Source organism: Hyperolius riggenbachi, chromosome 8 (assembly GCF_040937935.1).
Source record: "Hyperolius riggenbachi isolate aHypRig1 chromosome 8, aHypRig1.pri, whole genome shotgun sequence".
NCBI classification, from domain to species: domain Eukaryota; kingdom Metazoa; phylum Chordata; class Amphibia; order Anura; family Hyperoliidae; genus Hyperolius; species Hyperolius riggenbachi.
The window spans coordinates 195,678,712-195,703,722 of NC_090653.1; the positions used below are offsets into that span (position 1 = coordinate 195,678,712).

Sequence of the window (25,011 nt, forward strand, 5' to 3'; positions counted from 1 at the left end):
TTTTTCACCTGAGTTTTCTCTTAGGAGATAATTTTTCATCTTCTAATTAAAATAACTTCCCAGCACTTTTCAACTAAAAAAGTACCACAAAGTAATTGAAAAAGTACTATCAAAATTATTTTGAGTATTTTCTTGCTTGCTGGTTAGTGATGGGCGAACAGTGTTCGCCACTGTTCGGGTTCGCCTGGATTTTGGCCTGTTCGGGTTCGGTTCGGCACCCCCCGAACACCTCATGGTGTTCAGGAGGGTGCTCGGGCACGCTGCCCGAACCCGAACAGGCCTTCTTTGTTCGGCCGAACACAGCCGTGTCCGGCCGAACATAGCCCCCTATAGGGTCCCAGCATAAAGGGAGAGCATGCCCCGAGCGCGGGGGGGGGGGGGGGGTCGGAAATGCCCCCCACCCCTCCCCGCTAAGCTCTCCCTTCTGCCGGTACCCTATAATTAAATTTAAGTGCCCAAAAGTACCTGAGGAGGAGGAGGGCAGGAAGAGGGAAGCCGGAGTTCTTGGGCGCTAGTACCATCTGGTACTTCCGCCCTCTCTTGACGCAGTTCCTGTTTACATTTGAAGTCGCGTCAAGAGTGCGCAGAAGTACCGCGATGACGCGTACGAGGGTACGTGTCATCATGTAGATGACGCGTACCCTTGTTTGCGTCATCGCGGTACTTCTGCGCCCTCTTGGCGCGACTTCAAATGTAAACAGGAAGTGCGTCAAGAGAGGGCGGAAGCACCAGATGGTACTAGTGCCCAAGAACTCCGGCTTCCCTTTACCTGCCCTCCTCCTCCTCAGGTACTTTTGGGCACTTAAATTTAATTATAGGGTACCGGCAGAAGGGAGAGCTTAGCGGGGAGGGGTGGGGCATTTCCGACCCCCACCCCCCCCCCCCCGCGCTCGGGGCATGCTCTCCTTTTATGCTGGGACCCTATAGGGGCCCCAAAGGGACATGTTCGGGTTGGGTTCGGGGTTCGGCTCGAACATGCCGAACATCAGGGGCATGTTCGGCCGATCCACACCGAACCCGAACATCCATATGTTCGCCCAACACTATTGCTGGTGGCTTAAAAGGCATTTTATTGACAAATTTAAAAATATCACCTAGGAGAAAATTCAGGTGAAAAAGTGAATTGCATATGGCCCATGGCATCACTGTTTCGGAGGAATGCTCCTGTATGAATGGGTATAGTGCAGGTAGGCGACCAAAGCAGGAGAGCAGAGAGGCAGCGTCCTAATCCGCCGTGCGGCAGTCAAACTTTAAATACCTATTGGAGACAAGCGGGGGGTGGGGGGGGGGGGTTTGCGACGGTGCCACGGAAAGGGACCAATCATCACATTGGGGCCGGCCCTGTGACGTGATGATGTCATGCTTCGTTTGCCGCCGTGTCATCAATTCACGTGCTGTGCCCAAACGTCTCCATAGCAATGGTGGACGGATGTGGCAGAAGCTAGCCACCGCCCTCACTCCACCACTCGCTGCTGTTATGGGAACTTAAGCGGCCGCAATAAGTTTAAAGGGAGGTGGCATCCAGATAGCAAATACAGCATTATGCAGAGCCCAGTGGTGCATTTATTGCAGTGTGGGGATTAAATGGAGAATCTACAATACAAACAAATAATAATAATATCAAAGGTACAGCAGTCTGCCAAAGATAACAAGTTACAACAAACTCTATAGGAAACATTTCAATTCTACATCCTCATTAAGTCCCAGAGGATGTTTTGTGCGTAATTTATAGATCCAATACATCTCGCGTTGCAGTAATTTCTGTTCGAAAGTCGCCCCCTCTAAGAGATGGATGGACAACCTCAATAATCCTAAAACGTAATTGAGAAATGTGATGGGCAGCCTGAATAAAATGCTTGCCAAGGGGTTTCTCAAGATGTATATGCTGTATATATTTTTGTCTATTTGACACTGATGTCAGGCCAATAATTGTTGTATTCTATTGATACTTTTTCTAGATATCAATACAATTTTTACTTGCATTCTAAAACCACTTGGTGTGTGTGTCCTATTGTATATACTAGGAGGATAGCTTCCCCTGCCTTCTGTATTCTGCTGATACAGGCAAACCAGTCTCTGGCTGGGGGGAAGGATCTCTCCATTAAATAGGTATTACACTGCATTCAGCAGGTAAGGGACAGCTATGGCTTTATATTTCTTTAACAGGGAGAGGGGTCAAGTGAAGCAGAGCTTGACCTGGGTCATCCTGGACTTCCAAATTTGCTTAATAAGAGATAACACATTTGTCTAGAATGCAGTGATCCAGGGACAAGTCCAGAAGAGATAGCAAATAACCAGCCACTCTGCATCCTCTCCAACAGTCTGGGGATTGTGTGTAACAAAATTGGGCCAGTTTGGTCGTTGTGTGGTATCAACGCAATAACATTTATTTATTAGAGCCTTCTAGTATATGCGTGCTAATAGAAGCAGAATGCGTAACCCTTATATTTTAGTTGTCGTAACTACAGAAATTGTGGAGCCCAGGTCTAGTGATGGCCCGAACGGTTCGCATGTGAACGCAAACACGCGGACTTCGCGATCAAACACAAACTATATGCGAGTTTGACCCGCATCATTAGGGTCAACTTTGACCCTCTACATCACAGTCAGCAGACACATGGTAGCCAATCAGGCTACACTCCCTCCTGGAGCCCCTCCCCCCCTTATAAAAGGCAGGCAGCATCTGCCATTTCACTCACTCGTGTGGCTGCAGTAATTAGACAAGGGAGAGCTTGCTGCAGAGACATTAGGGAAAGCTTAGTTAAGCTCTTCTTAGGCTTGTTAGCTTTCTCCTTGCTGATACTTATTGCTAAAAAGCACCCCTCAACTGCTCTTTTGAGAGCTAATGTTGTTCTTGCGATCTATTTTGTGTGTGTGTGTGTGTGTGTGTGTGTGTGTGTGTGTCCCACAGACACTTGTTGCATATACAGCCCTGTCAGTCAGTCGCAGCTGGCCCTTGGGCCCTTGGTAATTCCTACTGTGCCACTGCCAGGCCCAGCACATTCAGTCACTACCTGTTCACGGTACCTGTGTGTGTGGCAGCTGCACATTTGTAATACCAATCCCTGCGTACCTGTTCAGTGCACCTACCTACGTGACCGCACGCAGTGTTATATATCAGTCACTGCACCTGTTCACGGTACCTGTGTGTGTGTGTGTGTGTGTGTGTGTGTGTGTGTGTGTGTGTGTGTGTGTGTGTGTGTGTGACAGCTGCACATTTGTAATACCAATCACTGCATACCTGTTCATGCTTACTGCTGCTGCATGGCAGAAGCATGCAGTGTTATATACCAGTCACTGCACCTGTTCACAGTACCTGTGTGTGTATGACAGCTGCACATTTGTAATACCAATCACTGCATACCTGTTCATGTTTACTGCAGCTTTGTGACAGAAGCACGCAGTGTTCTATACCCCTCACTGCACCTGTTCATGGTACCTGTGTGTGTGACAGCTGCACATTGTATTGATACAAGTCACTGCATACCTGTTCACTGCACCTGTGTGACTGCACATTGTATTAGTCAAGTCAGTGCATACCTTCACTTCATCCCCCCAATATGGGCAAAACAGGCAGAGGCAGGCCACCAGGCAGGTCTGTTTGAGGTCGTGCTGTCGTGATTTTGTGCGGCCCTGGACCAAAGTACAGTGTTCAGAAGGTGCGTGCCATCAACCCCCAAGATTGTCAGGACGTAGTTGACTATTTAACACAGAACTCATCTTCCTCAGCTTCCGCATGGAACCGTGACATATCTTCCTCCTCCTGCTCTGATTCTGGCACCCTACTTAACACTCAGTCGGCTGCCAACACCAAAGTGCCATCACCCCAGGGCTCAGTGGTGTGGAAATTTGTGTGTGTGCCTGTCTCAGATGAGAGCAATGCTATCTGTACTCTCTGCCACCAACAATTGAGCCGTGGAAAGACCAAGACCCACGTAGGGACAGCTTCCTTACGAAGTCACATGATGACAAAGCACAAACTGCAATGGGATGACCACCTGAGGAAAAGCAGCACACAAAAGCACAGCCACACACCACAGTGGAAGATACCAGGCCGCAATTATTTCTCAAAAAAGGTGATACCCAAACTGTACCATGTTGTTGAAAGGCAAGTGGTGTCATCTCTGGCACACAGCGTTAGGTCAAGGGTCCATCTGACCATGTGGTCTGCAAAGCACAGTCAGGCCTGCCCGAAGACTAAGTCAGTCCCCACACAGAGCATCTCTGCCTGCTCGCCGTGTGACTTTTTGCCCCAAGACTAAGTCGGTCCCCAGTCCCCACACAGCATCTCAGCCTGCAGGCCGCTTGACTGCCTTCTCTGCCACTACCAACAGGGTCCAGGACTCCAGGTGGATTCCTGAATTTTTAAGGCTGCTGCTAGCAGCGGCTGCTATAATAATTTTTCTGGTGTGTGTACATGCCTGCCTTATTTTCTGGCTTCATTGCAGCTGCAACAACAAAACAAAAGGCATGTTCATGTGTCACTTCCCCTTCGTGATCGTTACCTTGCCGCGGTGAAGGGGCTTGCATATCACAATGAAGCAATGACCGCCGGCTATATGAGTGTTGGGGAGGGGGCACACCTGACCCAAGATAATAAGGTCGTTGCCTTATTGTGGACAGACCGAATTCGATCAGCTGGACAGTCACTGTTGTTCTATCATTGAGCTACCACAGCCTGGCGACCATATGGGCTTGAAAACCTCCATGGCCTGCACTCTCGCCTTGTTGTGTACTAGTCCAGCACGGCCGTCACTACACAAACAGCTGTTTGCGGTGCGTTACACAGTAAGTTTGGTCTGTCAGTGTGGAGCAGTACATTAATTAAAGTACTTTAGGCCTCCAATTTAGCAATAAAATATGATTTCTGCCCTTAAACCCTGCTGTGCGTAAAATCCAGAATTTTCCCCGGCACTTTTGCCATGTATCCCACTCCGCCATGCCCCCCTCCAGGTGTTAGACCCCTTGAAACATCTTTTCCATCACTTTTGTGGCCAGCATAAATATTTCTAGTTTTCAAAGTTCGCCTCCCCATTGAAGTCTATTGCAATTAGCGAAAGTTCGCGCAAACCAAACTTTTTGCGGAAGTTTGCGTTCGAGGTTCGCGACCTGAAAATCGGAGGTTCAAGCAATCTCTACCCAGGTCCCTTTTCCACTCCCTCAGAAAAAGTGGCCTTCCTCTACATTCATCTTCTATAGTGATTTGGTATACAAATTAAATCATCTGATCCGGTTTAAAGCTTTGAACAAAAAGTTTATCCCAGTTTCCCATGTCTTCAATCGCTCTAAGTGTTCCAAAGGTGGTCCCACAGTGGTTTAACTGATGCAGCCTCCAAAAGTCAAATGTGAAGGATCTGTATTTCTCTCTGAGTTCCTCTATAGTTTTAAATCTCCTTGAGTTCCTCTATAGTTTTAAATCTGAGTATCCTGTTCAGGGCTGTTGCCCTGTAATAGGACTTACCGGTAATATCTGGGACTCCCTTCCCACCTTTCTGCTTAGGATAGACCTTTGTCCCTTGTGCCCCTTTTCAAATGTATTTAAGGAACAACGTAGTTTTACAAAACAAAATGTCTTAGGCAGGGAAATAGGGACCATAATGATAGGAAAGAGTATCTTTAAGATGTTATCCCTCCCCTGCCAAGTATAACTGGTATTTGGCGAGATCATTGTAGCCGCATTTTACGCCAAAGATATAAATGGTATTCACAAACATCTTTGTAGGTAAAATATTGAGAAGATATAACCAGTATTTGGCTTAATCAAAATAACCGGTATTTTGTATGGATTGTAGTAGCCACAAATAAAATTAAACGTACAATGAAACCAAAATGGAGTTGATAAAATATAGCTGTTATCATATTAAGGGCATTTTGTGTAAGTGTCATTGAAATCAGGTCCTTTACTTTAACGGCAAATATTTCCATGATAAAGCCAATATAAACATGATCAGGATCAGAATCATTTATTTTACCAAGTACAAACAGGGGTTTGTACCCGGAATTGGTTTGGGCTCATACATGTTCTGAAAGGATGGGGTGATAATTTCCAAAAGTCAAGAGCACAGGCTACCATACTACGGCACCACCAGTCGCACTTTGCAATCATCTGTCATCCCTAAGGAGACATGGGGGAGGGGTAGAGAGGGTGGCGAATGTTCAGCAGCGATGATGCAGTTCTTCATAAAAGAAACCTGCGGTGATGGCTGACACTGCTGAGGATCTCGATTGTTGACATCTGACAGTGCTGGCCAAGGTGTTCCAGTTCAAAAGGTGTAGTAGTATTAATTTCTGTGGTGGGTCCTGACTCCTGAGCAGCATTCAGCAGGGCTGGTCAAGATAGTCTGGATGTCACAGAAGCACTTGGTTGCAGGGGCATTATGGAGGGGCTGAACCAGAGGGGTCCCTGCTGAGGTGGAGCAGCCAGCAGCAGCCGATTAATGGATGGAGCCGGCATCCAGCGAGGCCAAAGGTTTCCCGATCAGTGCGGTGTCCTACCTCAGTGGAGCCCTGATCTCCTAGGTAGCAGCAGGGGACTCCACAAAGCCTGTACCTGCACAGACAACAGATCCAGGCAGAGGCGAGGTGGAAAAAACTCCAGGTCCTGGACTCCCCACTACCCACACCAATTGCACACCTTCAGGGGGGAAAACAAGGTGAATTGGTAGGGAAAAGGGAAGAAAAACAAGGCACTATATTCTTGAATGGCAGTTGAACATAGCCAATATAAAATAATCTATGTCAGAACAGAGCAACAAAAAGATGCAATTTTATTATGAATTTATCTACTCAATCCCAGGGAATGTAAAGGAAATCTCCAGAGTCATTGGCCCATACTGTGTGGCAATCGTTTGCTCAAAACCATCTTACCTCCCCAGCTATCTGTTATTTTCAGAAAAGGAAAATCCGTTTGGAATCTTGTGCCACCTAAAAACTTAAAGATAAATACCCACCGCCTAAAAAAACTAATAAAAGCATTAATAACAAAAATTGTGTGCAATCAATGCAAGCACACCAGGAGTTACTGTTGCTCACTATAGCTAATGGGATTAAAACCTTTAACTGTAATGTGGACCAAAAAAGTTGGCTTATAAAAAGCTTATTAACATATAAGAGCAGCTTTGTAATAAATACAGTTTAATTACTTTGTCTCTGCAGCTTACAATATGTGGTTTGCACAAAACAGTAATTTCCCAAAAAGATTAAATAAACACAGGGCTAACATCCAGGGTCATACTGGGACACTAAGGGCCCACCAGGAAAGTTTCAGCCTGGGGCCCCCCTCCTCCCCGCCCGCAGCACGGGATCGCACACACACACACCCTGCGGCACGGGATCGCCGCCACATTTTGAGCTCACATACGCATGTACTCCAGAAATTTAGCACTATATAAATACATCACTTGGTAGGACATTAGATTATGGTAGGGAATAGATTGTGAGAACTTCTGAGGACAGTCCATGGAGACAGACACATGCGGCAAAAAAAGAGTGGGTGTGACCATGCAACTGGAACATGAGAGTGGTCATGATGGTTCATTGGCAGACCCAAAAATACACAAAATAATAAAAAAAATACACAAAATAAGTAGCGGTGCTATTGACAGAGTGGCTCTGACCAGATAAACTTAAGATAAAATAATCAAGTGGTAAAAATATTTAGTCACACACCTCTATAAAATAATTAAGTAGCCAGGCGTCTTACAATGAACAAAATAAATAGCCAGGTGTGTCAAAATAAAATAATTTAGTAGTCAAATGGGCCCTGTATACATAAATTAAGTAGCCATGTTCCCCAGAAAACAGAATTAAGTAGCCATGTGCCCACATATATCAGTATTAGGTAGCCAGTGCTGGCTGGGGAGGCTAGGTGCTTTGCTGGGTGATACTACCAGCAATGCAGGATGGCCTTTGAGTATGCAAGGCCTGAGGCAAGTGTCATATGAAGGGCCTAGAGAGCCTGAGTATAGTTTCCTCCAGTGTAGGTAGCAGCTATAAGTGTCCCCTGCATAGGTAGTTAGATATAGGTACCCTAGGTATAGGTAGCCAGGTAAGTGTCCCCAGTATAGGTAGCCAGGTAGGTGTCCCCAGTTTAGGTAGCCAGGTCTATAGGTATCCCCAGTTTAGTTAGTCAGGTCTATATGTGTCCTTGGTATAGGTAGCCAGGTCGATAAGTGTCCCCAGTTTAGTTAGCAACATCTATAAGTGTTTTCATAGCCAGGTGTATAGGTGTCCCCAGTTTAGGTAACCAGGTCTATAGGTGTCCCCAGTATAAGTAGCCAGGTCTATAGGTGTCCCCAGTTTAGTTAACCAGGCCTATAGGTGCCCCCAGTGTACTTAGCCAGGTCTATAGGTGTCCCTAGTATAGGTAGCCAGGTCTATAGGTGTCCCGAGTTTAGTTAGCCAGGTCTATGGGTGCCCCCAGTTTAGTTATCCAGGTCTATGGGTGCCCCCAGTTTAGTTATCCAGGTCTATGGATGCCCCCAGTTTAGCCAGGTCTATAGGTGTCCCCAGTTTAGCCAGGTCTATAGGTGTCCCCAGTTAAGCCACGTCTATAGGTGTCCCCAGTTTAGTCAGGTCTACAGGTGTCCCCAGTTTAGCCAGGTCTACAGGTGTCCCCAGTTTAGCCAGGTCTATAGGTGTCCCCAGTTTAGCCAGGTCTATAGGTGTCCCCAGTTTAGCCAGGTCCAATTTCTTGCTTAGTGGGGGCTTTAAACGTATCTTATTGATACGTTTTAAAAATATCTACGGTACTTGGAGAAACCTCAGGAGAAATTATAACAGGATATGGCCCAGCATCTCTAAACATTACTAGAATTTCCACAGGAAAGATTTTAGAACATTGACAGCAACACTAATTTAACAAGTCCATGATCAAAATGTTTTTAATAGATTCAGGATATTGTGCAATAGGGCGATCTTTTAGGTCATACAGACTGGGAACCTTGGCACCATATGAACTTAACCTGGCGTTGTAAAGCATGGGAGTGTTTTTGTTGTTTTTTTTTGTGTGTGTCTACTCTAAAAGAACTATTTTTGATCTATATACCCTGGTTTGGAACAAGAAAATGAACTAAAAGTGACTTTGTATCCTTACAAATATTTGCATTTAGTTACAATTAGAATATTACTATAATATATCTTTCCTTTTATTTTTATAATCATGCTCTTTAATTTTTATGCTTGAAAGAAAGGAGGAGAACCGAGAGCCCAATATGGTGTAGTATGTTAATGAGGTGATTTCTGATGCAAACACACACAATGGTTATACTCACAAGGACGGGTCGCTAGAGATGAGCGTAATGACGTAATTACAATTTCGCGAAATTTCGCGTAATTAGTGTAATTACGATTATGGCCGTAAGTACATAATCGTAATGAAGAAGGATTTCGCGAAATTTCGCGTAAGCGTAATTTTCGCGTAATTTTCGCATTACAGTGGGTATTACGAAATTAATGCGTATGGTCATGCTCCCAAGCGGAAAAGTTGACACATGGATCAATGTTAGGTAGCCGCCGACTTTAAGGGTTAATAGCAAAGCCCCCTTAAATGCTAAGAGCCTCAAATTTGGAGAATATATTAAGGAGATCAGAAGGAATAAGAGGAAAAAACATGTTTCAAAAAGACCTTATAGTTTTTCAGAAAATCAATGTTAAAGTTTCAAAGGAAAAATGTATACATTTAAAAACCCGCCGACTTTAACGGTTAATAGCAAAGCCTGCTTAAAGTTTAGGAACACCAAATTTCCAGGGTATATTAAGGGGATCAGTGGGAATAAAAGGAAAACATTTTTTTTCAAAAATACCTTATAGTTTTTGAGAAAATCGATTTTTAAGTTTCAAGGGGGAAAATGTCTTTCAAATGCGGAAAATGTCAGTTTTTTTGCACAGGTAACAATAGTGTATTATTTTCATAGATTCCCCCAAGTGGGAAGAGTTTTACTTACTTCGTTCTGAGTGTGGGAAATATAAAAAAAAAACGACGTGGGGTCCACCCTCCCAGACCTCTTTAACCCCTTGTCCCCCATGCAGGCTGGGATAGCCAGAATGCGGAGCACCGGCTGCGTGGGGCTCCGCACCCTGACTATACCAGCCGCATGGTCCATGGATTGGGAGGTCTCGGAAGGGGAGGGGCAGCCAAGCTTTCCCCTCCCCCTCCGAGCCCTTGTCCAATCCAAGGACAAGGGGCTCTTCTCCACCTCCGATGGGCGGTGGAGGCCGCGATTTCCTGGGGGGGGGTTCATGGTGGTATCTGGGAGTCCCCTTTAAAAAGGGGTCCCCCAGATGCCCACCCCCCCTCCCAGGAGAAATGAGTATAGAGGTACTTGTACCCCTTCCCCATTTCCTTTAAGAGTTAAAAGTAAATAAACACACAAACACATAGAAAAAGTATTTTAATTGAACAAAAAACATAACCACGAAAAAAGTCCTTTAATATTCTTAATTAACCATTAATACTTACCTGTCCCTTTAAATAAATGATCCCTCGCAATAGCCTCGGAAATGTTCTATCAGTTACAATGTAACAAAGTTATTACAATGTAACAACTTTGTTACATTGTAACTACGCCGCACCCGACGCCACTCGCCGCTCAGCCGCCGCATACGCGTCCTGCACGGACCCGACAGAGCTCTGAGCTATATAGCTCAGAGCTCTCTAAGCATCTTTGTATTTGGGCTCCAAGGAGCCCCATTGGTCCTTAGCAGACCAATGGAGTTCCTTCTGATTTGAAGGAACCCCATTGGTCTGCTAAGGACCAATGGGGCTCCTTGGAGCCCAAATACAAAGATGCTTAGAGAGCTCTGAGCTATATAGCTCAGAGCTCTGTCGGGTCCGTGCAGGAGGCTAAGTCTCCGCCGGCTCCCGCTGCCCTCCCCGCCTCTCCCACATGTCACCCACATGTCACCCACATGTGGGTGACAGATGTGGGCGGGGTGGACGACGGGAGCCGGCGGGGACTTAGCGTCCTGCACGGACGCGTAAGTGTATGCGGCGGCTGAGCGGCGAGTGACGTCGGGTGCGGCGTAGTTACAATGTAACAAAGTTGTTACATTGTAATAACTTTGTTACATTGTAACTGATAGAACATTTCCGAGGCTATTGCGAGGGATCATTTATTTAAAGGGACAGGTAAGTATTAATGGTTAATTAAGAATATTAAAGGACTTTTTTCGTGGTTATGTTTTTTGTTCAATTAAAATACTTTTTCTATGTGTTTGTGTGTTTATTTACTTTTAACTCTTAAAGAAAATGGGTAAGGGGTACAAGCACCTCTATACTCATTTCTCCTGGGAGGGGGGGTGGGCATCTGGGGGACCCCTTTTTAAAGGGGACTCCCAGATGCCACCATGAAACCCCCCCCCCCCCCAGGAAATCGCGGCCTCCACCGCCCATCGGAGGTGGAGAAGAGCCCCTTGTCCTTGGATTGGACAAGGGCTCGGAGGGGGAGGGGAAAGCTTGGCTGCCCCTCCCCTTCCGAGACCCCCCAATCCATGGACCATGCGGGCTGGTATAGTCAGGGTGCGGAGCCCCACGCGGCCGGTGCTCCGCATTCTGGCTATCCCAGCCTGCATGGGGGACAAGGGGTTAAAGAGGTCTGGGAGGGGGGACCCCACGTCATTTTTTTTATATTTCCCACACTCAGAACGAAGTAAGTAAAACTCTTCCCACTTGGGGGAATCTATGAAAATAATAAACTATTGTTACCTGTGCAAAAAAAACTGACATTTTCCACATTTGAAAGACATTTTCCCACTTGAAACTTAAAAATCGATTTTCTCAAAAACTATAAGGTATTTTTGAAAAAAAAAAATTTTCCTCTTATTCCCACTGATCCCCTTAATATACCCTGGAAATTTGGTGTTCCTAAACTTTAAAGAGGGACTCCAGTGAAAATAATGTAATAAAAAAAAGTGCTTAATTTTTACCATAATTATGTATCAATGATTTAGGCAGTGTTTGCTCGTTGTAAAATCTTTCCTCTCCCAGATTCACATTCTGACATGTATTACATGGTGACATTTTTACTGTGGGCAGGTTATGTAAGCTGCTCCTAGCTGTTTTGGCTGTTACAGACAGCTCTAAACAGCCATTTCCTGTCTGTGAACATTGTTACATTGTGGCAGTTTGCCCAGAGTACCGTACGGTACCAGAGCCTCTTGTGGGAGGGGTTTCAGCACAAAATCAGTCATACAGCGCCCCCTGATGGTCTGTTTGTGAAAATCATTATATTTCTCATGTAAAAGGGGGTATCAGCTACTGATTGGGATAAAGTTAAATTCTTGGTCGGAGTTTCTCTTTAAGCAGGCTTTGCTATTAACCGTTAAAGTCGGCGGGTTTTTAAATGTATACATTTTTCCTTTGAAACTTTAACATCGATTTTCTGAAAAACTATAAGGTCTTTTTGAAAAAAAAAATTTTCCTCTTATTCCTTTTGATCTCCTTAATATATTCTCCAAATTTGAGGCTCTTAGCATTTAAGGGGGCTTTGCTATTAACCCTTAAAGTCGGCGGCTTTTTTATACGGGAGCGTTACGGTTTAATGCGAAATTACGGTATGAACGAAACGCGAAATTACACGTTGAAAATTACGCTTACGGTATTTTCAATTACGATTTTAATGGCAATTACGCTACCGTAATTTCGCATCGTAATCGCAAATTTCGCATGCGTAATTATAGTAATGCGAAATTACGAAAATTTCGGCTCAACTCTACAGGTCGCCTCCAAGGCAACCACTGGATAAGCAGGCGAGGAGAATTGTAACCTGACCCCGCTCAGGGTTAAGAAGTCGCTCTCTGTAGATAGAAGGAAATGGGGATACACCCCTCCACCAAGGGTGGACTAAAGAATTATGTGGTATAACAACAGAGGCGCCAAGTAGAGTAAAATTAGTTAAAATTGTTAAAAAGAGGGAAGTGGGTGGACTCACCTCCCTTCTGAAAAAATGGCCAGACAACGGGCAGTTTACTTCAAGTTTAATGTAACATTTATTATGAGCTCCAAAAGTGCAACGCGTTTCACAGGTAACAGTCCCGCTTCTTCAGGCAAACAATTTTTGGAGGGAGCAAAGTCGGGTCAAGAGCCAGATATAGCGCCTCAGAGGCGCTATATCTGGCTCTTGACCCGACTTTGCTCCCTCCAAAAATTGTTTGCCTGAAGAAGCGGGACTGTTACCCGTGAAATGCATTGCACTTTTGGAGCTCATAATAAATGTTACTTTAAACTTGAAGTAACCTGCCTGTTGTCTGGCCATTTTTTCAGAAGGGAGGTGAGTCCACCCACTTCCCCCTTTTTAACAATTTTAACTAATTTTACTCTACTTGGCGCCTCTGTTGTTATACCACATAATCTTTAATTTTTATACTTTTCATGTTGCTTAAAATCTGTATAATTCTGTCATTATAGGAATTTCAACTATTTAATAACTTCTTAACTGGAGTACCACTATGGTAAATTGTGTGTACAATACATACTAGTATAATTAAGCCAGATCATTATTCCTCTATTCATTGTACTCTAGTTCTCTTTCTCATTCTTATTACGCCATTTGTGTTATATGTTATTTGTGATTTAACATAAGGCACTTATTACTGCCTATTGTATCGTCTGCTATGGTTAATGCAATCGTTATAGTTATAAAATTCTTAATTAAAATTATTGAAACAGAAAATATGTATAATTTACAGAGGTACAGAGAGAGGAGTAGACCGTGAGTAGGCCATTTTCAGTGCCCATTTCATAGAATCCAATAGCTGGTGCTCCCAACACATGTGTATATATAGGACAGCAGTGAGTGTATTGAATCATTTGCCCGATGGAAGTGGGAGAGCTCTACCCACATTGCAAGTTCAAATAGTGTTTAATGTATCCACTGATACTTCAATGTTATAGTGTACCCCTATCAACTGATTGCATTTATTTATCATTAATGTGCACTGTGCAACCCAGGTGTACTTGTACTATGCCACTTTGAGGATATCAAAATAGTTGTTCTGTGGCAGACATGTAAAATTTATTGTCTTTTAGAGTACTTGAATCTTGGCTTTCTTATATATTTTTTTGGTTATGCATTTGATGTTTCCAATGTCCTTCACAAACTTTAGCTCATTAGTATTCTATGTGGTACTTTAAATAAGTTAAACAAGTAGCTTGGGCATCTGCCTGCCGAATGTTACAGGTTTTTTTTTAAATACCAAATGATGTACTGGCAGACCTTTGTTGATATACACGGCTGAGCAAGCAAATCCCATCTTTCCGTTACAATGGAACTTTTTTATTTTTATTTTAGACATTACTATTGACTTTAAAACAAACAATTGTGAATTGTGCATTATTTAAATTTACATACGTGTTTCTTGAACATGACCCTGATCTTAACTGAGGTCTCACTGCATTGATATAAATACAGAACGTTTACATCTTTCATCCACCTTGATAGGATGTTAAAGGGCATCACAATATGCACATAAAGCAGGTTGCCATTGTTTAGTTTACCTAAATTGTGTTTAGGTAAAGCACTCTATGCAATACAGTTGTTTATGATTATCAATAGGGGGTATTCCATTAAACATAGTACTTATGTTTTCTAACATCCATAGGATAGCACATACTGTTTTAAATCTTTAGTGGAGTGCATTAAATAGAAATCTTGTTTTGTTGTGAGTCTCCGTATGTTCTACCTTGTATGTTAACCCATTTATCTATTGTGCAGCGCTGCGTAATATGTTGGCACTTTATAAATACAATAAATAATAATAATATTGCAACATTAATAAAAACATATTTGAATAATTATTATGTCATAGAAATAATTCAAGTAAATTGTATGCTTACTTACAAAACGAAAACAGCTCTTAATGCTAGACTCAACATTACTTCCCCCAAATGCTGCAACTTCCCCGAGCTGTCTTGGTATTTGGATGGTTTCGTGTAAAAGAAGGCCTAGTTGCCTCTGGTCACATGTTCCGTCAGCTCCTGCTACCTGCGTAAATAAATCTGAAAGAAAATGTGCTGTAAAACAGCTTTGTATATTGAAAGAGCATACTCAGTAGTTTTGCTATTTATCTAAAAAATAACATGAGCATGCTTAAAAGACATGAATGTGAAATTTCCAACTCTAGTCAGTATCATAGCATACACCATGACACAAATTCTGTAAAAAAAAAAAAAAAAAAGAAAGAAAAAAGGAAGGTGACTGATAGCAGAAGAATACTAGAAAATTTCCAAGACAAAAACATTCCATGGGAGTATCTATACTAAGAAAGTAGAAAAGTGTATTTACACAACACGTTCATTAAACCCCTTAATGGTGGTCTTTATTTTGCAGCAAGGCCTTAAAGCTGCAGGGGCCTATTTTGTAAAAAAGGTCTTTAGGAGGGTTGAAGCCCATGGTCCTTAAGTGGTTATAGACATAAGCAGCCTCATGAGATTGTACCTTCATACATCCTCTACTGTCTCTTATCTTAGAAATGTAAGAACTTTTCCTTTGAGGTTGCACACTCCCTACTCTGCCATTGGTAAGCCACGCCCCCACCATGGGTCTCCACACAGAGATATGTTATTGAATCAATGAATCAATAAATACATGACCAAATATAAAAACTTTTGTTTCATTTATTTAGGTTTTCTTCATCTAGCTTGATAACTTTTTTTATCAGATATTTTAGGTCAAAGTCATACAAAAATATAGAAAATGCTGTCTTAATAATACAATGGTAGCACCTTTATATTGCAGAGTTATAACTTGGACAATGACAAGTTTGATGGTAAGATTTTTTTATAGTTTTTATTTGCTACACTGGATTGATAATTTAAAAGCCACAAGAGGACATGATACACTGGTGCTCCAGCATGAAGAACTAGAATTTTGTCATCTTAATGTCACAACTGTTACACTATTCTATTGGATAACATTATTTTAAAAATGCCAGGTTTATTGGTTAAGAATCTTATTTTAATGTCACATATTAACCACTTGATGACCCACCCTTTACCCCTGTTAAGGACCAGCGCTGGTTTGATTGATCTGTGCTGGGTGGGCTCTGCAGCCCCCAGCACAGATCAGCGTGCAGGCAGGGAGATCAGATTGCCCCCCTTTTTTCCCCCCTATGGGGATGATGTGCTGGGGGGGTCTGATCTCTCCTGCCTGCTGTGGGTGGCGGGGGGGGCACCTCAAAGCCCCCCTCCGCGGCGAAATTCCCCCTCCCTCTCCTACCTGCTGCCTCCCCCTGGTGTTCCGGGCTGCACAGGACGCTATCCGTCCTGTGCAGCCAGTGACAGGATGTGGTCTGTCACATGGCGGCGATCCCCGGCCGCTGATTGGCCAGGGATCGCCGATCTGCCTTACGGCGCTGCTGCGCAGCAGCGCCGTACAAATGTAAACAAAGCGGATTATTTCCGCTTGTGTTTACATCTAGCCTGCGAGCCGCCATCGGCGGCCCGCAGGCTATTCACGGAGCCCCCCGCCGTGATTTGACAGGAAGCAGCCGCTCGTACGAGCGGCTGCTTCCTGATTAATTAGGCTGCAGCTGGCGACGCAGTACTGCGTCGCTGGTCCTGCAGCTGCCACTTTGCCGACGCACGGTATGAGTGTGCGGTCGGCAAGTGGTTAAGCTACTTAGAATGGATCAATTCAGACCTTGTTTAACCACTTCATTACCAACATATAAAACCCCCTCAAGAACCAGAGCAGTTTTAACATTTTAGCCCCCCATTCAACCAGCAAAACTTTACCACTACTACTACCTACTACTACTACTATGTGATCTATATATATATATATATATTTTTTATTTTTTTTTCAGAACAAACCAGTCTTTCTCTGGGAAGTATTTTCTCCCAAGAATGATTTTATTTTTTATGCATTTTCAAAGCAAAAAATAAGACAAAAAACATAAAAAATACATTATAGCTTAGTTTTTAGCCATTATAGTTTTAAAATAAAAGCTTTACTGTAGATAAAAAACACACATTTTGTTGGGCTAGATCTCCCGTTTATCACACAACTTAAATTATGTTCCTGTCACAATCTATGGTGATGATATTTGATTTCCTAGTGGTCTAGTGGCTCCCAATTCGCATCCTTAGAAGTAGTGCTCCCCATATACTTCCCTGGTAGTTAGTGGTTCCCTCATAACTTTCCTCATCATTAGTTGCCCCCTTTAGCTTCCCTGGTGGTCAGTGATCCCCTGCCATAGCCCTGTGGCATAGTGTGTCTCCTTCCCTGGTGGTCCAGTAGGTCTACTTAATTCCCTGGTGGTCCAGTGGGTCCCCTTAATTCCCTGGTGGTCCAGTGGATCTCTTTAACTCCCTGGTGGTCCAGTGGGTCCCTATCTGTCTAGTCCACCAATGATAACCACGTAAAAGCATTAATACTTACCTTGGGCTCCCTCCAGCCCCCTTTAGGCCGTGGGATCCCTCGTAGTCCTCCTGGGATGCTCCGACTAGAGAGAGAGACTGGGCCAGCCAGTGGAGTATCAGAGTGTCTTGGGAGGATGACCAGGTAGCCCATAGGGCTGGAGGAAGCCCCAGCTAAGTGTAAATGCTTTTATATAGTTGGGCTGGGGTACACTTTATTTCCTAGTGGTCCAGTGCGTGCCCTTTAAACCCGGATGTTCTAGGTAGTGCCCTTTAGCCCCTGGTGGTCTAGTGGAGGCATGGTGAGTATGTATTACTTACCTCTTCTGGGTCCAGCGATGAGCAGCTCTCCCCGCCTCCTCTTTGGTCAGCCTCACACTGTCGCTAAGTACCGAGTCCTGGCTTGATGATGTCATCAAGCCGTGACATTACACTAAGGGTAGTGTGATGCTAAACGCTATGCAAAGTGGAGGTGGAGCAACGATCCACCAAGGGAACTGAGGAGAGGTGAGGGCCATTGTTCTCCTACAGCTGCCAAGTGATCACTATGATCAGCAGTGATCATAGTGATCGTGTGATTAGGAGCCAATTGCCATGGCTCCTGATGAGTGAGGAGCGATGTCAGCTGTCAAATGGCAGCTGAATCTCCCCCATCGGGTGCACACGACTGTGGCAGGAGCGCAAAAAGCTGATGGCATAAATCCTATACCGCATCAGACTTAGCCAGCCACAATGGAGGTGTAGGATTTTAGCTCGGATGTCCCAAGGCAGTTAAAAGGGCGCCCATTTTATTAGCAGGTGCTGGGGTTGCCCGCTTTATGGACTGTGGCTACAAATGATGAGAAGTGCTCTCTATTTGTAGCCGCAATCCACATAATGGGTGGCCCTGGCACCTGCTAGCGGGTGCAGATGTTGGGCTTAAAGTGACTCCGAGCTCAGAGTAAAAATAAAATTTGAACTTACCCGGGGCTTTCTCCATCCCAGCCCTGGTCGGGACGTCCCACGCCGGCCTCCTGGCTCTTCTCCCGGCGGCTGTCGGCATAGCGCGGACAGGCCGGTCCCCCGGGCGACACTGGCGAGTGTCGAGCCTTCTCCTTCCGTATCCGTCACGAATGACGTCACACGCCGGCCGCCGTGCTGTCACGCCGGCCGCCGTCATGACGCGCGGCGGCCGGCGTGTGATGTCACTCGTGACGTATACGGAAGGAGAAGGCCCGACACTCTCCAGTGTCGCCCGGGGGACCGGCCTGTCCGCGCTATGCGGACAGCCGCCGGGAGAAGAGCCAGGAGGCCGGTGTGGGACGTCGCGACCAGGGCTGGGATGGAGAAAGCCCCGGGTAAGTTCAAATTTTATTTTTACTCTGAGCTCAGAGTCCCTTTAATGTTAAGGAGGAAAATTAAGGTTAGCTGGGAGGGATTAAGGTTAGCTGTCCAGGTGTGTCTGTGTGTGGGGGGGAGGGGTTAAAGAGAAACTGTCGCGAAAATCTTAAAATTTAAAACACATACAAATAAGAAGTACATTCCTCCTAGAGTAAAATGAGCCATAAATTACTTTTCTGCTATGTTGCTGTCATTTACAGTAAGTAGTAGAAATCTGACATTAACGACAGGTTTTGGGCAAGCCCACCTTCTCATAGGGGAGTCTGAGTTTTCTTTATTTTTAAAAGCACTTAGTGAATGGCAGGTGCTTTGTTCACCTGCCAAAATAGTGTGCAGTAAGTAAGGAGGCTGGCCAGCATCTTTGGATAAATCATTTTCTGGTAATGTCTTTATAAAGAATAAAGGCCATGCTGAGAATCCCCCATGAAGAGATGGACTAACCCTAAACCTGTCAGTAATGTCAGATTTATACTACTTACTGTAAATGCCAGCAACAGAGGAGAGAAGTAATTTATGGCTCATTTTACTCTGGGAGAAATGTACTTCTTATACTGTATGTATGTGTGAGGAAACGCGGAAAAGCCGCCGCAAGTGCTCAGAGTGAGGCGGCTGTTTCCGCGTCTAACATGGCGGCACAACGCGAAGAAACCGCCGCATGCCGCATGGGCAGAGCGGTGGAGTCCTCGTTGAATGCAGCGGATTGCGTGCATAGCAATACTACTGACATTGTGGTTGGACGCGGGGAAGCCGCCGCTTGCTTGGAGAGCGGGGCGGCGGCCCCCGCGCCCGAATTAGCGGATACATTGCAAGACATGTCTGGTGTGGCTGGGACTGCTAGTCCACACAGGTTCAGAAGGATGCGCGCGTGCGCTGAGAGGCAGAGCTTATATGACAGCCAGAGAAGAGTCAGCTGACCAAGCGGGTCAGCTGACATTTTCACCACTTTCCATTGGTCCAGCACTTAGGGGTGGCGCTGGTGAGCGCTATAGTATATATACTGGATGCTGGTCATTTCTCTGGTGTCTGCCGTTGCGATCACTACGTGGTAGCACTCAGACCTTGTCTGTATCTGTGTTCTAGCATAGTTTCCAAAGGTGTTGATGATCAAGGAACTCACACCTTAGCATTAGGAATATTGAACTGTATTATTTGTTATGACCTTCTGCCTGCCTGACTATTCCTCTGAACTCTGATTCTGTACCTTGCTATTTCTGATATCCTGTTGCCAAACTCTGCTCGTTCCTGGACTCTGTATTTGCCTCCTGATTCTGTACCTTGCTATTCTGAAACTCCGTTGCCTAACCCTGCCTGTTTATTGGATTCCGTATCTGTCTCCTGAATCTGTACCTTATCTGTCTGTGTGTTAACGACCTGGCTTGCCCGACCTCGAGAACTGGCCTTACTGTTAGAGGCAGTTCCCAGACCTGTTAGTGACACCCTCTCTCTGGTGTCACTCACGCTCTGTCCTTCCTACTCTCAGCCTAGCTCCTCCCCCGGGAGAGTCTAGGCCATCGGAAGGAACATACTTCTGTGCAGTACTCAAAGTATACTGTTGCATCTAACACTCACTTGTTATCTCAGGTGTCCACAGGTTAGTAGATATATCTGATTATCGGTGATACTGCAGATCACAAATAATCGGGTATATTCTGTATTCTCTGTGATACTGCAGTTCACCGGTAATCAGACCCTCTCTGTGTTACACCGATCGTTACAGTATGTATTATAAATGTTACGATTTTTGTGACAGTTCCTCTTTAAGGTTAGGTGCCAACCAGCAGGGGATTTAAGGATTAGGCACCACTTAGGGAGGGTTAAGGGTTAGGCACCATCAGGGGAAGTTAAAAAATTAGGAACCACCTGGGGGAGGTTAAATGTTAGGCACCCCTAGTGGAGAGTTCTGTGTTAAGTCATAATACAAAATATGTCAATATTAACAATATTTTACTATATGAATGTAGTAGGATATCAGTAAATTTACCAATATTTTACTACAGCTATATTGCATCTTTTGAAACAACCCTTTTTAAAATGTACCCATTTTGGAAGGGTGTGTTAATGGAATGTTTTGTTGAAAAATTGAAAAGCATTTTGTGACAATATTCTGCAGTGTTTGACCTTCCTTCTATTCTCATATCAGATTGATAAAATGCATGTTAACACGTCAGTATTTTAGTAGATTACTTACATTGCAGTTTTCCCTTTACATCACTGTCACACAAGCACACTATCCCAGCCTTAAATGAAAGAACCTTGATTCTTCCATTGCGAGTGCTGAAGAGAGAAAAAAGATTGACACAAATTAGAAATAAAGTGCTTTATTATTTAAAAATTGTAAATCATCATCACTGTAAATTATTTATGCAGAGATGTCATAGACATATAAAATTTCATAATGCTGAAGGTGTAGCACTAGGTTTTAGATAACCGTATATACTCGAGTATAATCCAACCCAAGTATAAGCTGACCCTCCAACTTTTACCATAAAAACCAGGAAAAAATATTAACCCTAGTATAAGCCGGGGGTAGAAAGATGCAGCAGCTATAAATATGTATGAAGTGTTAGAAAAGTGTAATCAGATTAAGGAAACAGTTTGTTAGGTATTACTACTATGCAATGCACATATAGGGGTGTTCATTACCAGCATAGCACCAATTAAACACTAACAAGATGGATGAAGGAGGGCCCCTTTTAAGGCCCCTCTGATCCAGGGGCCCGTTGCAGTCACAGCTTCTGCATCCCTATTGCTTACACCACTGGCAGTAAAGTATAACACCACCACCCCCATCGCCCCCCCAGTGACCCACCATATGTCAAGTGTAGTAGTGACATCCTTGTCCCCCCCCCCCCCCCCGCACGAGTGACCCCTCCATCAAATGCCAGTCAGCTCGCCAGGGCAAATACTTAATTGTGTGGGTGGAATTTCCTTGAGCACAGCAGTGAGGTGACGGGTCCCGAACTCTCCAAATCTCCCTCCCCCGGCAGAGCGGACCAGCAAAGCATTTTCCTGCTTTATGTCCCCCCACCGGCATACACTAAATGGGTGTATAGCGTCATTGTCATCAGAGCGGAACAGCCAAGTATTTGCCTGTCGTGTGTCCCCCCATCGGTACATGCTGACACTCTGATTGATGTTCAGTATAGCGGGACTCGGGATTGGGAGATTTTACTCATTCTCGGCGTCAGAATTCTCCTGCATGCCTGTCATGGTCTCGTTCCGATGACGCCAAGCAGTGGCGAGGCGCCACTAGAAGGCATCATAGGAGCGAGACCATGACAGGCATGCAGTAGAATCCTGACGGTGAGAACGAGTAAGTAAACGCTCTCGCTCCCGAGTCCCACTATACTGAACATCAGTCAGCGTGTCAGCATATATCGATGGGGGGACACATGGCAGGCAAATACTTAGCTGTTCACTCTGGTGGGTGAGTAAAAGCTCCCGATCCTGCTAATCAATCCTCAGAATATGCCAGCACGGTAATAAAATTCAGGAAAATGCTTTGCTGGACATTTGACGGAGGCGGCACTCGGGGGGGGGGGGGGGGGACGGACACTTCTACATGTGGCGGGGGCACTTGGACACTGTTATGGCTCGAATATAAGCCCAGACCCTTACTTTTAGGACCATTTTTGTCCCAAAAACTTGACTTATACTCGAGTATATACGGCACTGTTGTGCATTTTATCAAACATTCTAATTGCTAAATTTTTTTTTTTTACATTTATTAAGAGAGTTTTAAGAGAGTTGTAATTTCTTTTTATTTCTATGTATACTGCGGCCAACTTCATTCACCTCATGGCATATCTCCCAACTTTTTGAGATGAGAAAGAGGGACACTTAAGCCACGCCCCTGCCCAACACCTGATCACGCCCCCGTCAAACCTCTAGTCATGAATACTATAAAGATTTCATAAGAAAAATATGTTGTTTTATAACTCAAACCACACTGGTCCTTTCTATCCTGGTTCATTTTCCTTCATATTAACATTTTCAAATTAGTAAAATATCAATTTAAAGGATGGGAATAAATCAAACACATTTTTAGTAGAGAAATATATATATTTACATAGAAAGAGGGACAAAGTCCTGAAAGAGGGACAAATGAGGAGGAAAGAGGGACAGGGCTCCCAAAGAGGTACTGTCCCTCCGAAAGAGGGACAGTTGGGAGCTATGTCATGGCGTTAGAGACTAGGGTTTAAGTGCTGGTCGACACACTGTCTGCATAGAGTTCATATGCCCCTGTGCTTGCATTCATTTTCACTCCAGTTTCCTCCCACATCTCCAAAACATTGGCTCCCGGACTACGACCAGATTGAGAGCTCCTGTGAGGGACATTTACTGGCACAATGTCATACTATGCGTGAGCTGTGGAACATGTCTGTGCTACATAAATCAAAATAATAAAAATGTTTGAATGTCTCTCATTCATTATAAACTTCTCTTTACAAAGTCTTCCCACAACAGAAGTTCAGTTTGGTGATAGCAGATGGTGTTAGACATTAAGAAAGGTGTGATAACTAATATACTAATATTGAGGTTATAATTGTAATTTTGTCAGGGTTTCGATGCTCCTACCCATACTTCAGCTATCCCTTAACAATGCCTTCTTAACTTTTACAGCACCCATAGACACTTTTGCTGCAATTGAAGACTGGACACAGAAAGAAAAAAGTGGATAATATTTTTTAAAAAATTGGATATTGTGATACAAGTCTGAAGAGTCTGTGTGAATGACTGGCTGTTAGGTAAGAAACACATTAGCAAGCTAGTCAGTAGGTAGAGAGGACATATTTTGCATCTTTTAGTAGTGATGGACCACTCTCCATAGAAAACCGTTGACAAAATAAAGGTTACTGCAAGTTATGTAAACATACTGTTGGCGCTGTGTTCACGCGGTTATCACGAGGGATGAATCATACTTCCACGTTGTGGATAGGCTGATGGCTGACTACACCCTCTGCAAACAAGTACTGAGCATGCGTGGCACGTGATATGGTTATATAACATTGTGTTGCAATAAGCGCGTAACCCTGAATTAACTGTTTCAGGGACTGCGCGACGTAACCAGAACTAGTTCTGTTTATGAAAATATTGACTATAAGTCATCCAAAGGTAGTGAAGCTCATGCCTGTGCATCCCCAGGATGCAATAGGGAAAATGGGTGGAGCTATGAGTATAAGAAAGAGAGATTTCCCTTGCTCTGATGGGACTCTCCACTACTGACGAGTTGTGTGATGTTGTGTATGCGCTGCCTCCTGATGATCGCTGGTCCCCCGATACGGAGTGATGATGCAATATCCGGTAATGTATTGATTCTTTACTCTATTACTTATCCATGATTCACTGCTATACCTGTAAATAATGTAAATAATTGAATAAATATCCTAATACAGTGTGAAGTTGTAAGCTATGTATTTACCTAGTCTGTGTGCTAGTGTGAGTCGAGTGTGAGGCCTTAGCAACGCCAAAAACATAGCATTACATAAATGGCGACGAGGATGACCTTTGACCTCTGAAATATATTGCCTATGATTCTGTGGGTCTCTGGGTGTAATTTTGCAAAATTTGGCATTTTGCCAGTTAGTGGGGCAATTAATATAAATCTTTGTAAAATTGCCCCTGTATGGTATATTGACTTGATACTTGATATTTATATATCTTAAGACAGATTACAGGTGTGGGCAAAGTTTGGAGTTGATAGCTCCTCCCACTTAGTTTCAAGTCAAGATATCTTTTGAACTAAGCAAAATTTATCTGTGGGAAGTTCGACCATTGGTGTCTAGAAGTTGAGGGGCACCTCTGGTCAAAGCCACGCCCAGTTGGCAGTGTGCCAAAAGTAAGGCAATATGATTAAAAAAAGGCCAAATGCCTAAAAGAACCTGCGGAGATCCCCAGCTGGACCGAGTCTCCGTATAATATTATAGAAGTGGAATTAGCTAGCCATGGGTTGGCAGAATCGTGGGATAAGCAGTTGAAAGAATCAGAACCGGTTGATTTAGTTCAAGTACTTGAGAAACTCCCTGCCAAGGTAGGTGATGCAGTTACCCCAGCTAGAATTAGCTGGGTGTTGGCCTCTGCATATCGTGGTGTGCACAAGCGATTGCAGAAGGTGTTCCAGGATCAAGAAAAGGCGGAACAGGCTCAACTTGAGGTTGAGGGGCGCTGCCTGATGCTGGAATATAGTGGTTCCCCGTTAAAGCGGGTGATGTTGTTGCTCTCTCTAGATGTAGATAAGACTCTAGGGGGGGTTCCCCGTTAAAGCGGGTGATGTT

General features: G+C 44.3%; 1 protein-coding gene across 3 annotated transcripts in view; it reads right to left on the bottom strand.

The window, feature by feature from the left end:
* DRP2 (dystrophin related protein 2) overlaps positions 1-25,011 on the bottom strand; it is a 697,048-nt gene that overhangs the window by 345,547 nt on the left and 326,490 nt on the right. For all 3 annotated transcript variants that reach the window (XM_068248074.1, XM_068248073.1, XM_068248072.1), the window contains exons 12-13: positions 20,925-21,010; positions 14,838-14,995 (exon numbers count right to left, since the gene is read on the bottom strand). In XM_068248074.1, coding sequence (XP_068104175.1) covers positions 14,838-14,995; positions 20,925-21,010 — 244 coding nt within the window. The remainder of the gene's footprint in view (positions 1-14,837; positions 14,996-20,924; positions 21,011-25,011) is intronic.